Source organism: Columba livia, chromosome 3 (genome assembly GCF_036013475.1).
Source record: "Columba livia isolate bColLiv1 breed racing homer chromosome 3, bColLiv1.pat.W.v2, whole genome shotgun sequence".
NCBI classification, from domain to species: Eukaryota; Metazoa; Chordata; class Aves; order Columbiformes; family Columbidae; genus Columba; species Columba livia.
In genome coordinates this window covers 22,623,652-22,639,483 of record NC_088604.1, presented here as the reverse complement: position 1 = coordinate 22,639,483, position 15,832 = coordinate 22,623,652, and the positions used below count along the sequence as shown (strand labels likewise).

Here is a 15,832-nt window from a genome sequence, read left to right as displayed (position 1 = left end):
TATATTTAATTCCCAGAAGGATAGGAAGAAAGGACATGTGTGCAATCAAATGCAGTGTTTAGCTGTTTAACTCAGCTTAGTACTAGCCAAAGTAAAAAGGTGAGGAGATGGTGTTTGCACATAATTAAAGTAGTGCTGTTAAGAGTGTGGTGTTCTCTGTTCTTTTAGACCTCACCCTTTACTTGTATTCTCTCAGCCTTGCAAGCCAGAATATCTGTCTTTATTTATATTATAGAGTTTGCTCAGTAGGTGGATCTCTTTTCTAATTATAATGATAAATTTCTGGAATATAAACAGATATACTGAAATCATAGAAATTCTACGTACCTTCAAGATCATCCTTACTGATCACAATCTTTCGTCCTTCATCCACATGAATAGCTGTTGATCAAAATATTCAATTAGTTTATTGAAATAGTTCAATATATTTACAAATTTTGCAAATTATTGCTCATCACCTGCTTGAAAGCCCATACGCCTTTATTTCTATAACCCTGTTATTAAATCTTTCCCCAGATGGAGGCAATTCAAAGGCATACACTGGTTCATTTGCTTTGATAGGAAAACAGCATGGTAAGACAGTACTATTTAAAGATGTGCTAAAAACCAAGAATCATAGTCACAGTAGATAGATTCAATTATGTGGCAGATTAGTAAACAATTGTATAATGAATTGGACTTTTGTTATAGGAATTAAGCATAAAGCTAATGGAAACACAGCATATTCAAATCAGATTTTACAAGCAATATCGGGGCAGTGTTCTGCAGTCTTCATAATGAGGTTAATTCCCCTTTGAGTAAAAGGAGCATACAAAACAGAAGATGTGCAAGAACATAATATACGGAACCTGCACAGGGGTTTAGGACAAGGCTAAATCAATAAAATTACTCCCCAGAGCAAGCCAGCTTACTCTATTCCTGCAGATGTTCTCATAAGGCTCCTTTGCAGTCTGCAGTGGCCTTGAGCACAAGACCAGCTTTCAGAAAGAGCTTGCTCATTAGATTGAATTTTTCAATATGCCAGAAAAGTCACAATATCAGAGACACCAAAACCTGTATCACAGGGCCTTTGTGCCAGTACTGGTGGTTTATTTAGGAAAAAAAAAAAAAAAAATAAAAGTGGATAAAACAACAGTCTGTGGGCCAGTAAATTCAGATGACAATTTTTCTTTTTTTCTTCAAATAAAACAGACATATTCAATAGCTTTTTCAAAAGTTACTACCAGCAAACTTAGAAATTTAAGAGATTTGAGGGCCCATCTCCCAGGGCAAATGATATAAACTTCCAGGGCATATCAGCTCTTTTGAAAACGTTGCTCCTTGTGATAATGAGAGTCTCTATTTAAAGATAAGTAAAACTATAATTGAGATGGAGTCCCCAGGTCTTGCCAAATTGCCTGTATGGACCTTGCCATTCCAACTACATCCCCTGCCCTGATATCAGTGAGATATTTAATCAAAGGAAGAAATAAACTCTGCTCCTTCAGCTAACTAGCAAACAGAATCTTAAAAATATATATATATTCAACATCCGTTTCAGACTTGCATAACGTACTTTGTGTTCTCTCCAGGTCAACAGGGTCAAGAGCTGCAACTGGTTCAGAGGCTCGCGAAGGCCTGCTGATGCCAGCACTATTCACTGCTCTCACACGGAATATGTAAGACCGTCCCTCGTAAAGACCAGTCACAGGATACTTGCAGATTTTTACAGGAGCATCATTGCACTGGACCCAGTTTTCCAAACCTACTTCACACCTTGGAGTAAAAGAAGACAGCGTTTGTCAGTATCATCACACAACAAATATATATCATCCTACACACACCAAGTCAGAATCACAGAAGTCATCCTTACTAAGCTGAGGAACTAAACCCTACACCTCATTAATGAAAGTCAAGCACTTTATACGCACTTTCCTCTAATCAGACAGCCAATTCCTACCTTGCTCATATTTATTCATAATATAATTGCAAAGGTCATTTTTCTTGCGTGGCTTTTGGCCTTTTCAACTCTCTCTGCTTCCCTTCCATTTGTTTTTCTTCCTTGTCATGTAAAGAATAAGTTATTCACTTTTATTTTTAGCAAACATACATCTCCACAGAACATGCAGAACACTTAATCTTTTCCATCTCTTTCTTGTCATATCTTAATTTTTGTGCTTTTCCCTCCAGCAATCGTTGGGCCACAGAGTGTAGGAGTCATCAAGAAGCAGAGTGTTGTCCTCACACTGGCTCCTTCGTGTGTACACACCTGGTTTGTGTCCTACTGCTATACACCTCTGTGGAGAAGAATGTCTTTTGCCCTGACAGTACCAGGAAAAATGGGGTCATGATCAAGGGCTCCTTGTCACTGCACTAATCCAAGCAAAATGTCAAAAGACACAAAATAGGTGAAATATTTCCATAATCTATGCACTATACAAATTGGATATAAGTGGTAGAGTACCCAGGGCTTAAGTTAATTTCCTCATACTGACTGCCATTCATAAGCAAACATTTTCCAGCAATTCCCAGACAGTTGTCACTGAACTAGACCAAATTACAGGGCAGCAAATAGCAATGAGCTGCAAATGGTTTTAAGTGTAGAGCAGTATACATTATTAAATCACTTCAGTAATGTTTTTGCTGACTGACAGTTTCAGACACTAAGGATCAGATGTTCTGCTCTGGTTACAAGGGGCAAGCATGCACTTCAGTGGGAAAGACATGCAAAACAGCATCTGGATCCCCGGCTGCCTACACTCAGCTGAAACCACAGCAAAGTGCAAAGGACACTGGAGGAGAGAGGTCTGCCAGTCTGATTTAAACTACCATCTCCTGGGAGCCCATGCCTTGAGCTCCTGGTGTACCATAGTTAAAGGCAGGAATAAAAAGATAATGTAATAGCTCCTAGATTTCAGCTATTGCAGTATACAGATTAAAGAGACTAAAACTAATTCAAGATGCCCACGGATTTTGGTGTCTATAAATTAAATATTACCAAGGCTCACTCTCTGATTTGGCCACATCCACACTATTGAATATTTTTAGTGTCTGATAAAGTGTGGCTGCCTGCAAATGATTACTGGGAAATGCCCCAAGCCGTTGCGAACTCCCAGACTGTGCCCAGAATTGCCAGGGAAGGTACTAGATCATCGGGGCTAAAAGTTTGTCAGGGAACAATCTAGTAATTTAACAGTAGGACACTGAATTCCACTGTTTAGGATCTGTAAAAATATATCCAAAGAACCCATGCATTGAAGGATATGATGATAATATTTATTCTTCAGTGTATACATGTTTTTGGAATTAACAAAATTAAATAGTTCATAATGTTTACATACTTGTCAACAAAATATCCAATGACTGGGTTCACATTAGTTGTGTTTGGTGGCTTCCAGGTAACGATTACATAGTCTCTGTTAGCATCATGACATTTAACATCCATCGGTGCCCCTGGTGCTCCCGCAATCAATGCATCAGCATCTGGACCACAAATAAAAATAAATCAGTTTTGATCCTGACTCCTCTGAAATCCACTACAAAGACAAAAGGGAAGATTTCCAGCTCACTGTGCTATTTGTTTATATGAATGGGAGCCCAAAGATTTAATTATATGCTAATTCACTGCAATAATGAATCAGTCCCATAATGTCCATATCTCAACATAGATAAAAATTTTCAGGGACATTTTTGAGGACAGAAAAGCAATTTAGGCATGAAATATCTATTACTTTTCATGAGAATTAAAAGCCCAACTACCCCATGTGCTTTTGATACTCTGTCATACTGAAACCTGTGGCTCAGTGGGTTGTTGACCAGACCAAGGTACTCAGTAAAGAACATGCAGCTGAGGAAAATAAGCCTCTCAAGGAACAAACAATTTGCAAACTCCCAGTACATTTCTAAGGCTACTTTTATTTAAAGTCTTACAGTACCAACAGGCAGAAGTAATCAATGTTCCACCCTTAAGGCACCCTTCTGTGGCTTCATTTTGAGAGAGGTTTTGGCTGATGTGGACTCAAACTCCTAATGAAGTTTCCTATCAGGTAAAGTTCCCTCCCTTTAAAAAAGGTTTCTATGACACAAAAACATAGAATAGAGTCTAAAACATGAATAGAGTCTAAATTTATAGATTCTAATCACAATCAGTTGTGAGATGGCTGGTGTTCAGTATCAGATCACAGTCTACATGAAAAAAAGGAAAAAAGGAAGGCCAACAGAGGACATAGCTGAAGTCCAGAGTCCTCTACATGCAAAGGGATCAGACATAGAATAAAATGAACTATAGAGGTACCTAAAATTGACCCACTACTACAACAAAAACTCTTTCACCTGGGTGCTTTCTTTCTTAGGAAGTAACTGAGAAACAGAAAACTTTAGCAAATTGTTTCCAATTAGATCAGGTTGGCAGAGTGGCTTGTTCAGGACATATTGCAAAGCTGATGAAGCCCTTGCACTAGTCCAGTGATGAAGATGGATCTCAACTCCTGAAAAAGACATTCATGTCTCTCCACCCCACACAAACTGTCTGGATGACATTTCTGCAAGACACATGTGTCCCAATGCATTTCCAAGAACAAGGTTTAAAATCAATACAGCTCCGACGCCTTCAGTGAGGTTGCTCCAGTTTGCCACCATGAAGGATGTTATCCAATGTATTTAAGTGAGCCAGACACATTTTCATCTTTCAATGAAATAATAAAAAAGTGGAAACTAAGTTCAGCTCACAGGTGCATGTGGAAGCTTATTCTCACTTCACTGAGAGCTGTGCATGCAAATGTGAGGAAAAATTCTGACCTTCATTCTATTTTAATACATTTTCCTCCTTTTATCCATGTCCCTTGTGAAAACTGTATTTCTTCAGTAAGCTAATTTCTTACTTCTTTTCTCTGATTATTGAGATGACTATGACTGCTATAGTAGTGGGAATATTTCTTTTGCTTTCTCCTGTGTCTCCTCCTAAGGTTAGACACAAGATATAAGAATGTCCAACAAGGCTCATTCCCAGTTGGCAATCTCTAGAGCTAAAGCCATCACAGTGAGGACTGTCAGTATGCAAAGACATTTATTTCCTACTGGGAAAGGAGACAAGAAACAAGAAAGAAACAAGCTGTTTCTTCACAAGAATGATTTATCTGGTTCTTCAGAAAAGAAAACTTCCTTAGGAGTATGATCCTCTTGAAGTTCCCCATTCATGCAAATTGACTGTTTTTTTCTAGCACAGACTACTACATAAATAAAAAAAAATTACTATGAAATACCACAAGGCTGGATTCCTTTTGTACTTCAGTTATTACATAGGATTGTCTAATAAAACTAATCTTCCTACTGTTCTTTTTAAATTCTCCCCAAGAAACAGATGAAAAGTTTACCTCTGACAAACAGGTATGCACTGTATTCACTCACACCACCTTTTGTAACCATGCGCAGAGTGTATAAACCTTCATCATCTTTGTTCAGATGGGTAAAGGACAGAGCTGCCTGGCCTTCTCCAAAATACAGCTTCGTCCACTTGGACTCCTTTATCAGCACATCTGGAAGAGAAGATCCATCAGACACGTTACTATGCTGGTCAGAATAACTACATCCTAGTGCAGCTCTGTGTTAATCAGGGGCACAAAGAAACCTTTATCCCAGTGTTATTCAAAGTGATGGTGCTTTGATGCTATAGAGAGCTGCATCTCTCTAAGCTTATTTTATCAGTGAACTTTGGAGGATATGAGGTCTCAGACTACCATATGCAGTGCCAACAACAGAATTTCCATCATCACAATTTTTAATATTTTGGCAGATAAAAATATTATCCACATTGCAACAATGACATGAAAACCTGCCATTCCCTGTAACGAATGCAGGGTGGAACTTTGTTTCATTTTTAATAAGTTTTGCTACCTGTTCAGGTCAAAAATCAGATTGCTTGATATCTTCCTACAAGTTTAAGACCAGATTTCAGTTTAATCTGAAGACTGCTATAAATGTACACTAAATTCAAATCTTCAAGGCATGCCTATTGAGAAGTGAATAAAATTATATTTGAATTTCTCACAGGTGAGAGGTGATGACCCATGATTAATGCAAATTAATCTGATTGCCTAGGGAAACCACAGCAAAAGAATGAGCAGGATATTTTATGCTAGCCAAGGGACTTTCTCATATCACCCTTTTTAATAATTGATTGGATTATTTTTGATTTTTAACTCCCTAAGACATGTCGCATACTAATTTATGGTAATCAATGCAGCAGAACTGTATTTAAAGGAACTGAATATCTATACATGTTTATTGTTTTATTGCTAATATACACTTTGGAGCAGACAGACAATTGCAATGGAATGTTTTCCCACCTACTAGCTGAATTGCATAAGAAGGTATAAAAAATTATACATGTTCAGATAACAAAACATCTGAAAGACACACACTACTGAAACTTACAGCAGTAAATTGCATCATCTCCTAAGCATACAGCTGTTTTCTGAGAAGCATACAAAGTAAATTCAGTCACATTCCTTCCCATGAGATCCTTAATCATGAGAACCTTACCTAGAAAACCTGCATGTCCCCTTTCTGTCATGCATGTCACAATAGTACTGAGAATTTGTGTAGAGAGACATGAAGTACTTTAAATGAAATCAGAAAACATCTTAACTTAGAAACATCAAGCAATGCATGAGTTCTGTGGAAAATCCTGAAGAAAAAAAATTAAATTGAGTGATTGGCACCTCTGAAAAACAGGTCACTTCTTTAGACTCCAACGTTGGGCGGAATCGTAAACACTCTAGTTTGAATATACAGAAACTGTAAGCAAGCCTGTATTGTCTATTTAGGTCAGAACCATCCATTTCCACCTTTTATGTGTACCTGAGACCAGAAACTGCGAAGGGAGTTGTGTTTGGTAAGAGCAGAAAAACTGTCCTTCACACAAGGCCCACCAGATCCTCTAAGAAAGCAAGAGCACTCTTTTTTAACACAGTCTGGATGAATGACTTCCTAAACAAGCCAAGAAGAGTAAACTTTGGAGGCCACAAACATACTCAGAAGCTCTAGTAGAGCAGGTATTCATGGACCTGTCATCAAAATAATACTGCAGTTACAGGGTATCATTACTGCACTCAGATTGCCAGTCTGTTCACCAGTTGTGCTAGGTCACTCCTCCCAGAACTTACCAAGGAACAAACCTGCAGGAGACTAACCATAAGAGACAGTGTGACTCAAGCCTCACATACTGTTTTCAGCACATGAGATATATTTCTTCAAATATTACTCTGCTGAAATGTCATGTACATAGTGGGCAAGTGCTGTATACTGAAGCTTTTTTTTCATCATGTATTTTGGTTGCAGAAATTTCAGCTAAATTCTGCACTCTGTTATTTTTCTCTCTGAATTCAATTATTTTGTTCTAGATAACAGTATAAATGGCTGCAGAATACTGGTACATATAGCTTTATGGTATTTTGTTACATTAGAGATCAATAACAGAAATCTCCTGTTACCAGCTGAACTCATATCCAGATTAGATACATATTCCTGGAAGTATTATTTCAGTATCTTAAATTGTTGTAAGTGGGCCATGAATTATAGACATCATATTCATGTTTGTCAAATCCCAAACTACTTTAGAGGATTTGATTCAGTTGACTTATATGCCCCTAGGAGTGTAGTAGACATCCCCAATAAGGTTCATTCACGTGAACCTTATTAATGCTGGATAAACACGTTTCTCTTGTGTATAATTATTTGAAGTAAATCATATGTATCCATCTCAAGGCTTCAGTTGTTATTATCTGATTAACACAAACTGAAAAAAATTAGGAAAAATACAGTTTGTCATAGTGCAAGAGTAGAATTAAGTACTCACTAAAAAAAAAAAAAAAAAGAAGGCACATGATGTTGTATAAATTATCAATCTTTTCATTGTTTACATTTGTGCATTGCCTCCAACTCAGAGCAAAGGTTCATAGTGTATGAATACCTGCTGTTTTGGGTACAAGCTGTGCCAGTTGAGGCAGCTCTACACATCTTGGAAATATTTTGATCCATGTTATATGCAATGAAGGACAGATCTAAGCTTGTTTGTATCACCTTATTTGCTGTAACATAAGTAGCTTGATGGACTGAAGGCCTATCTGACTCACTGCTAAAAACTTATTGGTTTCAAAGAGACCGAGTTTTCATCTCGGGTTTTCACAGGGAAGGTAAACTTAAATAAGGCAGAAAACAAAAATCATGATATGGTTACATATGAAGACAGAAATGTCTTGGCATCATGAATAGTTAAACTGAAAGGGCCATAAGCTTTTGTTAACACAGGAACAATTCATGTTGGATGAAATGTGGAACAATATGGGGGAGTCCTTGAAAATTAACAGTTCCTTATGGCTGTAGTCCCAAACCCACAATTTCAGAAGTTTGGCATCTCAAGAAACTGGGCCTAGTAGGAGACAAAGTAAAGGTACCATTGAAACAGCTGTCTCACCTCAGAGTGACGTGAGGAATTATTTATAACGATTACAAATCTCTGTACACTTCAGTGTGAACAGAATCTGGGTTCAAAAATAATCCTTAGATCTTAGGTTATAGACCAAATAAAAAAAGCTATTTTTGCTTTAGTAACATCTAATAGTCTCATCACGATGAAGTATCCACACTGACAGACAAATAGGAGTGAAAGAGTAAGTAGCAGTCCATTCCCTGAAGAATCAGATGCAAATCTATGTAAAACTGTGATGTACATGAAATAAAAGTCATAACTAGCAGCAACTTGACTGATTTATTAATATTACTGCCACTTCTTAGTTTATGCACCACGTTTTGCCAACTATGGAAATTTCTACCAGCTTGTCTAGGACCAGTCCAAACATCAGTCTGGGAGTCTGCCTTTATCAGACATGGTCCCCTGGGGAAAGGTCTCACTATTCACAAGTATCCAAGGCTTTTCTTTAAATCCTCAGGCAGAATATTTACTTTATAAGTCTATACAGAGCTAGTAGATGGTGAAAAGTGGTGAGCTAAGTATCTACAACAGTCTGCCATCTGTTAAACTTCAATAGTTAGCTGTTATGTTTCAAGACATCCTTTTTGTGGGATGAACATTGGTCATGCAAGGTTTTTGTACCATCCACCAGAGTATACAGTATGCTTCAGTGATGTTATTTCTAGTAGTTCCACTTAAGACCGCTTCACTTGGCATAACATGGTTTCTCACTGACAAAGGAGTTGAGGAAAGCTACCTACCAACACGGCACTTTGCAGAGCAAACACGTGTTTCAGGCCCAGTATTTCTGAACTATAAATTAAACTAATATGAAATTCACAATAAATACTGGAGTAAGTGCTTCAAACTTTAATTTACTGCTCTGGGAGTACCTTTGAGCTAACTGGTCACAGCATTCAACTATAAATCATGGTCAAATGTAGGAAGTGAGTTTGGATCTCCACCCAGTCAGTAAATGTTCTATCATGTTATTAGATAATATGAGATTACCTCCAGTTGCTGTAAATGTGAGCTCAAGAAAAGGTTGGCCAAGTCACTTAACTGAAAGAGAGTGCAGGTCTATAAATCCTAATGAGATATTTGTTTGCTCTACTCCAAATTTAGTTCTAAGAATCTCGTGTTCAAAGCCTGATCTGTGTCCTCAGTGTTTACTCCAGCATTTTCCAGGCAGTTTCTATGCAATGTACTAACTTACCATCTCTGTACCACTCAGCACGAGGCCGTAGTCTTTTCAAGTCTGGGGTGATCAACATAGAACACTTCAGGGTCAGTGTTTCACCTTCAGTTGCAAAGGTGACTCCAAACTTCTCCAGAAACTGGACATCAATGTGGGTGAAGCAGACCTCATACGACAGGGGCACTATACATGAGAAAATGAAAACATTCTTCAGTATAAGTAAACTGTACTCGGCACAAACAGATTAGTGCCTGATGTGAAAAAGAGATGGAGCTCTCTGTTATACTGTGTGCTCATCTAGAAATGCAACTGGCAAAGCAAAAGCATCTGGACAGCTCCTATTGTAACTGAATGCTTAGAAAGCAAAGCCAGGAGCAGCAAGTTGAATCAAATTTTCTCATCTGTAGAACATTAGTTTGATAAGAGTATATAAAATATGTAAGAAAAAAAAAAAGTCTTACAGTGGAAGGGCATTATCCCAGCTGGGTGAGGCTCTTCACCTTCTCTGAACCCTATAAACAAACATACAAAAAACATTCAATGACACGAGCATGATATTAATTTCTTATTTTAATCATGAAGTAGGACTTACTTCGTACAACCACAGCACAATTGGTTGATGCTTGTCCATGAACATTTGTTGCAACTGCTGAATAGGTAGCAGAATCATCAAAATCAGCTCTGAAAAGAGGAAGGAGGAAAAAAGATGACTCTTTACACAAATTCTTCTAATGATTGATATTACAAATCAAGGTATGCCAACCCCAAGGAAAGTGCATAAAGTTCTTTGCTGGTGTTATGCAGTGCAAGAGGTTGATGAAAGACAATCAGAAAGCTGGTACTGTTTTTGTACTGCAGTTTTATCACAGCTTTGTGTGCAGGCTGCATTAACTTGAGCAAACTGGAAATGACCTTTAGAGAATAATCAAAAGAAGATAGCTGGAGGATGTCAGCCTGGCTATTCCCTTTCTGTATGTAAACTTCTTCCTTCATCCATCTTGCCCTTTTGTCATGTATCTTAAGAAAAGGACATAGAAGAAAAGTGCATGTGAACTTGCAGAACTTCCTCCTTCTATGGCTGTTTCCAGTAGGTAGATACTGGCATTTTTTGCCTCTCTAATATCTCTTAGGCAGTTGAGAAAAAATGATACAAAACCAGAGAAATTGACCAGATTTGTTTATGGGCATAAATGTTTTGGCCTGATATATTTTTTTAGTGAAAAAATACTTTTATTATGTGAGGACAATATAATTTAAAATGGGGGTCCTGGTGGACAGCAGGATGACCATGAGCCAGCACTGTGCCCTTGTGGCCAGGAAGGCCAATGGTACCTGGGGTGTATTAGAAGTGGATGGTTGGTAGGTCAAGAGAAGTTCTCCTTCCCCTCTACTCTGCCCTGGTGAGACCACACCTGGAATATTGTGTCCAGTTCTGGGCCCCTCAGTTCAAGAAGAACAGGGAACTGCTGGAGAGAGTCCAGCCAGGGCAACAAAGATGATTAGGGGAGTGGAGCAACTCCCTTATGAGGAAAGGCTGAGGGAGCTGGGGCTCTTTAGCTTGGAGAAGAGGAGACTGAGGGGTGACCTCATTAATGTTTACAAATATACAAAGGGTGAGTGTCACAAGGATGGAGCCAGGCTCTTCTCGGTGACAACCAATGATAGGACAAGGAATAATGGGTTCAAACGGGAACACAAGAGGTTCCACTTAAATTTGAGAAGAAACTTCTTCACAGTGAGGGTGACAGACACTGGAACAGGCTGCCCAGGGAGGTTGTGGAGTCTCCTACTCTGGAGACATTCAAAACCCACCTGGAAACCTTCCTGTGTAACCTCATCTAGGTGTTCCTGCTCTGACAGGGGGATTGGACTAGATGATCGTTCAAGATCAGTTCCAATCCCTGACATTCTGTGACTCTGTGATTCTGTAAAAATAATTTAAAAAAAATTCTTACTTCATGTAAAGTAAGACCCAGTGATGGATTTTCTCACTTGCTATATCCTTCCTTGAAGAAGAAGTTACATTAGCAGATATATAGCCCAATGTTAAGATACAGGTACAAACTTTGGTGTCCCAGTTTTCTTATTTAAAAGGGGTTCAGTCAAGAGAAGAACTCTTGACATAAAATTGAAGTAAATTAAAGGAAACTAAACTATATGCAATTTTTGTTTTTGGTGCAATAACTCAACTTTACAGTTGAAGTATACTTATTTTCTGTGTTTCTAATAAATACAAATATAAAAAACTACTAGAAAAAGTTTAAAATATTTTGGACTAGTTTTTGGTAAAATGTAGATTTGGGTTGAATGAGTTTTCCTCAGTTTTGCTGAAAGAACTTAGTCTGGCTGAAGAAAGAATTTTGGAAAAGGTAGAATATTTCATTTTTACATTTCAGAATGAATATTTTAATTAAAAATATTTCAGAATTTACTTCTGTTTTGTTTTTAGAAACACACATACTAAATACTCAAATATGAAATACAGCATTTTGGAATTTCTATTAGGTTGGGCTGTCAGCTAAGTGGAGTGCTGTCTGAAACACAATTAAACCCTGCCCCTGTGTAATTCATTTAGTAGTGCCTTTAATGGAGGCCACTCTGAAATTTCCAGTGATGAGAAACAATGTTCGGCACACATGCACTTAGTTTCCTCTCAGAAGAACAAATTTGTATCTTCTTGGCAACTGCCAGATGAAAGGGATGAAATTCTGATTGCACTTGTCTTCTCAGACACATATCCCAGGTGTGAGAGAAGGAAGAATATGTATAAGTGTTTGATGTAAATTGCAAAACAGGATGCCAATTCTGAGGTATGTAGCACCTGTGACAGGCACATCAGACACCTATTTTTCAGCTCCTGCATATATTCTGGACAGTGTCATATCAAGAATGATCCTATCTGCACTGTGATGTCTAAAACATAACTTGATGAAAGCTCTGTTAAATTGAGATTTATCTCTATAAACGTACAGGACTAACAGCTCCTCCTGGAGGCTAATCTTCAGCCATGCATTTCACAAAATAAAGAAGTAAAATACAAAGTTTATCATACAATTAATTATCAAAGTCAGAGGGGTAAATCCAAAGATTAGGCCACTTAACTGAAAAGCCTTCAGATGGGTATGAAGCCCTTGAGCATGCTACTACAGTCTGGACAGGCAAAGTAAGTCCAAAAAGCAATTTAAAATAATTGAAATATTAGGCTCAATATCATTCAACAGGTTTTTTGTTGTTGTTTTCAGAAAGGATTTTAGAAAATGCCAATACCTATTTGCAGATCCATATAAAGCTTAACTGATTCTGGAATTGCTTGAAGGCTGTTGTACTTGGCAACATTTCTTTGCACTAACTCCTTGAAAACAGGAGTGACTTTTTTTCTATCGCAGTTTCACACTATTTAACATTTGAGTGATAAAGTACTAAAAGCAAGGCAAAACTGCATTAAACTGAAGACTTCTTTCCTAAGTCACGTTATGATGTCTCTATACTGAAATGTATGTATTTCGTACATTTCTCACAGCCCGATACAGTGTCTTGCAGTAATGAAATAAGCTAACAACAAATGAGACATCTCATTTTTTTTACAAGAAGGGCCATTGCAGAACTTACTGTACTGGAACAGTAAGGTGTTCCCCTCACTCTGCTCTGCATACCTACTTTAAAGAGATATAGAGAGTATACAGTAAATAGTATGTTATATTTAGTAACATGTATTATGTGTTAGCAAATTAAACAGTGTTAGGTAGCATCCTCAGAAACTGGATCTTGATCACCCTGGTGCTGACGTGTTAGAACAGGGCTTGGCATGCCGTGGTGTGTGCGAGCTCGCTAAAAGGATTCCTGGACACAGGTCAGGAGATAGCAAGGGTCCATTCCCAGAAAATAGCTTGAATGTAGCTGCCCTGCCCCGAACGACAAGAGAATTAGTCCATCCCATGCCAGCAGGCCACTGTGGCACAGGATGTGTTTAATCTACTATGGCAAGCAGATTTCAGACATGCAATTCCTAGGCACTAGTGGCAGGTGTATGCCAGACACTCCAGGAGGATGGTGCACTCTCACACCTGACAGGGCATGTGGTGGGGGAGCCACGCTGCAGTTGCTGATGAGGTGCTGATCCATCTATGGCTGTACTGCATCCTTATCAAAACTGAGTGATGAAGCCTACTCCACCATTGCTGTGTTCCCTCACACAAGCAAAGCATTACTTCAGGCTGCTTTGCTTCTGTCAAATCCAACTTAGCTGTTCTTTAACATTTTGTTGTGTTTACAGAGTATTAACAACAGGGGTAAAATAAACTGAGGGTAATGCTGATTAACTATCACTTCAAAACAGTCATTATCTGCTCTCAGTGTTGGCTTCATTTTCCATCAAAACAGTAGATAAAACAGTCAATAGGAATTCATTTCTGTAAGAATTTCACACAATTCAGAATATAGAGTGATTTATCATTAACCACAAGGTGGCATAAAAATAATCCAGAAATTCTAGAAACGTGCATTCTGCACAAAAGCAAGGCCCCGATCTGTGCTTGACCATTCAAAGCATCAGAAATTTAGGGGTGTAAGAACTGCAAAGTTGTCACTCTAGAATGAAGAAGCAGAATGGCAGATACCTGATTAACTTTTCAAATGAAAATATATCTATGCTTATCTCAGTGCCCTCCACATAGCCTTACTCTCTCATAAGGAACAGCAAAATACATCTCTTGACAAGATTTTCCTGTTTGTGAGGGTCTCCAAGGTAGACAAAACACAATATGATCCTAAAAGTCTCTAGAAAAGACAGGAGATTCACAAAAGTGTTGTTTCTTTAGCCCCAAAAATTGAATGTCTGAAAGCAGCTATTTGACAGAAGTTAGTGATGGAGTGAGAATTAATTTTCTCAGGGACAACAGAAGAAAGAAGTTACTGAACAAATGACTGACCGCACTCTTACAACATTCTTTGGTTATAAGGAGAGAAATAAGGTTTTTACAGTCATTATGAACATACAGGTAACAGTTCCCCAGTACAGGCACTTTCTGATGTTTAAGAGGTTCTAACAGCTCTACCCATTTTCTGGAAGTCACTGCTTTGAAAGTATTTTACAAGTCCTAACTATAATCTCTAACCTGATTCTCCAGGATATAAATCAAACCATCTTAGTGTAAGTAAGGGCTGCTTTCGAATCTGGTGTTGGAAGTATACAGGGTTAGTGGGTAAGAGCTACAAAGCCCATTTGTTTAATATACACTTTGAAGAAGTTGGTCGGGATGGCAAGTCACGTAAGGTCCTGACTCTCTTTTTGTGCCAAGTAATACTCAGACTGAGGATTATTCTGGAAGCTATCTACTTCCCTGTATGCTAAAAATCCCTAGACTTCCTAAATTGCACTGTAAAGTGCACTGAGTCAAGACCTGTAAGAAACGATATTTGAAGTACCCAGGAGTCAAGGTGTGGTCTTTCCAACAGTTATTCTTGCATCATGATGGAGAATATGTTTTCCAACCTTTACAAAGGTCAGATAAAATATGCATAGAGTACATTTAGATAGCATAAAGTGTGAGCGCAGAGCTGTATCTGTCCCAAGGTACTAATACTTTTTCTGAAAATTAAATTGCCCTGAATCCACATGAGGTTCGGAAGTGCTAATGTTTGTGCAGGGAATATTCCCCAGGCAGATACATCTGTTTAAAATGCATATATTCATCCATCTGCTTAGTGTAGATTTAAACACAGGAGTTAAGAGTGAAATAACATTTTTGCCTGAATTGGAACAAAATTCAGTGCATGTCAAGAACAGGAAGCAGAACGTAGTAAATTACATAGAGTTAAAATTGCCTCATTTGAATGCAAATGACAAAATTTCCAGTGCTATGGCTATACGACATAAAAATGTGGAAATACTCAACAGGATTACCATCTCACGTTCTGATTCTCCAGTCAGGCTGGATCTGACTGATTCTTTTTGTTTGGCTGGCTTTTGTCATTACTGAAGAGGGGAACTCTGTTATCAGGTGGCCACTTCCTATAGCTCCCAACTATTGCAACTTATAGGGAACAGTGACAGGTCAGAAGATCACAGACCATTTCATTTGAGGGCTCTTGTTTGCATTTCAGGGAGGAAAGAAGAGCAGAAGCACACCACACTTGCAGCCTATACACCCACTGGTACTGCATACCTGCGAAACCCTGAGAACTGC

At 38.3% G+C, this 15,832-nt stretch overlaps 1 protein-coding gene across 4 annotated transcripts in view; it reads right to left on the bottom strand.

The window, feature by feature from the left end:
* Window positions 1-15,832, bottom strand: part of MYOM2 (myomesin 2) — an 82,780-nt gene that overhangs the window by 50,439 nt on the left and 16,509 nt on the right. For all 4 annotated transcript variants that reach the window (XM_005506797.3, XM_021293580.2, XM_065056035.1 and 1 more), the window contains exons 8-14: window positions 10,240-10,328; window positions 10,109-10,159; window positions 9,666-9,830; window positions 5,352-5,513; window positions 3,321-3,462; window positions 1,556-1,755; window positions 328-381 (exon numbers count right to left, since the gene is read on the bottom strand). In XM_005506797.3, the coding sequence (XP_005506854.2) occupies window positions 328-381; window positions 1,556-1,755; window positions 3,321-3,462; window positions 5,352-5,513; window positions 9,666-9,830; window positions 10,109-10,159; window positions 10,240-10,328 (863 nt within the window). The remainder of the gene's footprint in view (window positions 1-327; window positions 382-1,555; window positions 1,756-3,320; window positions 3,463-5,351; window positions 5,514-9,665; window positions 9,831-10,108; window positions 10,160-10,239; window positions 10,329-15,832) is intronic.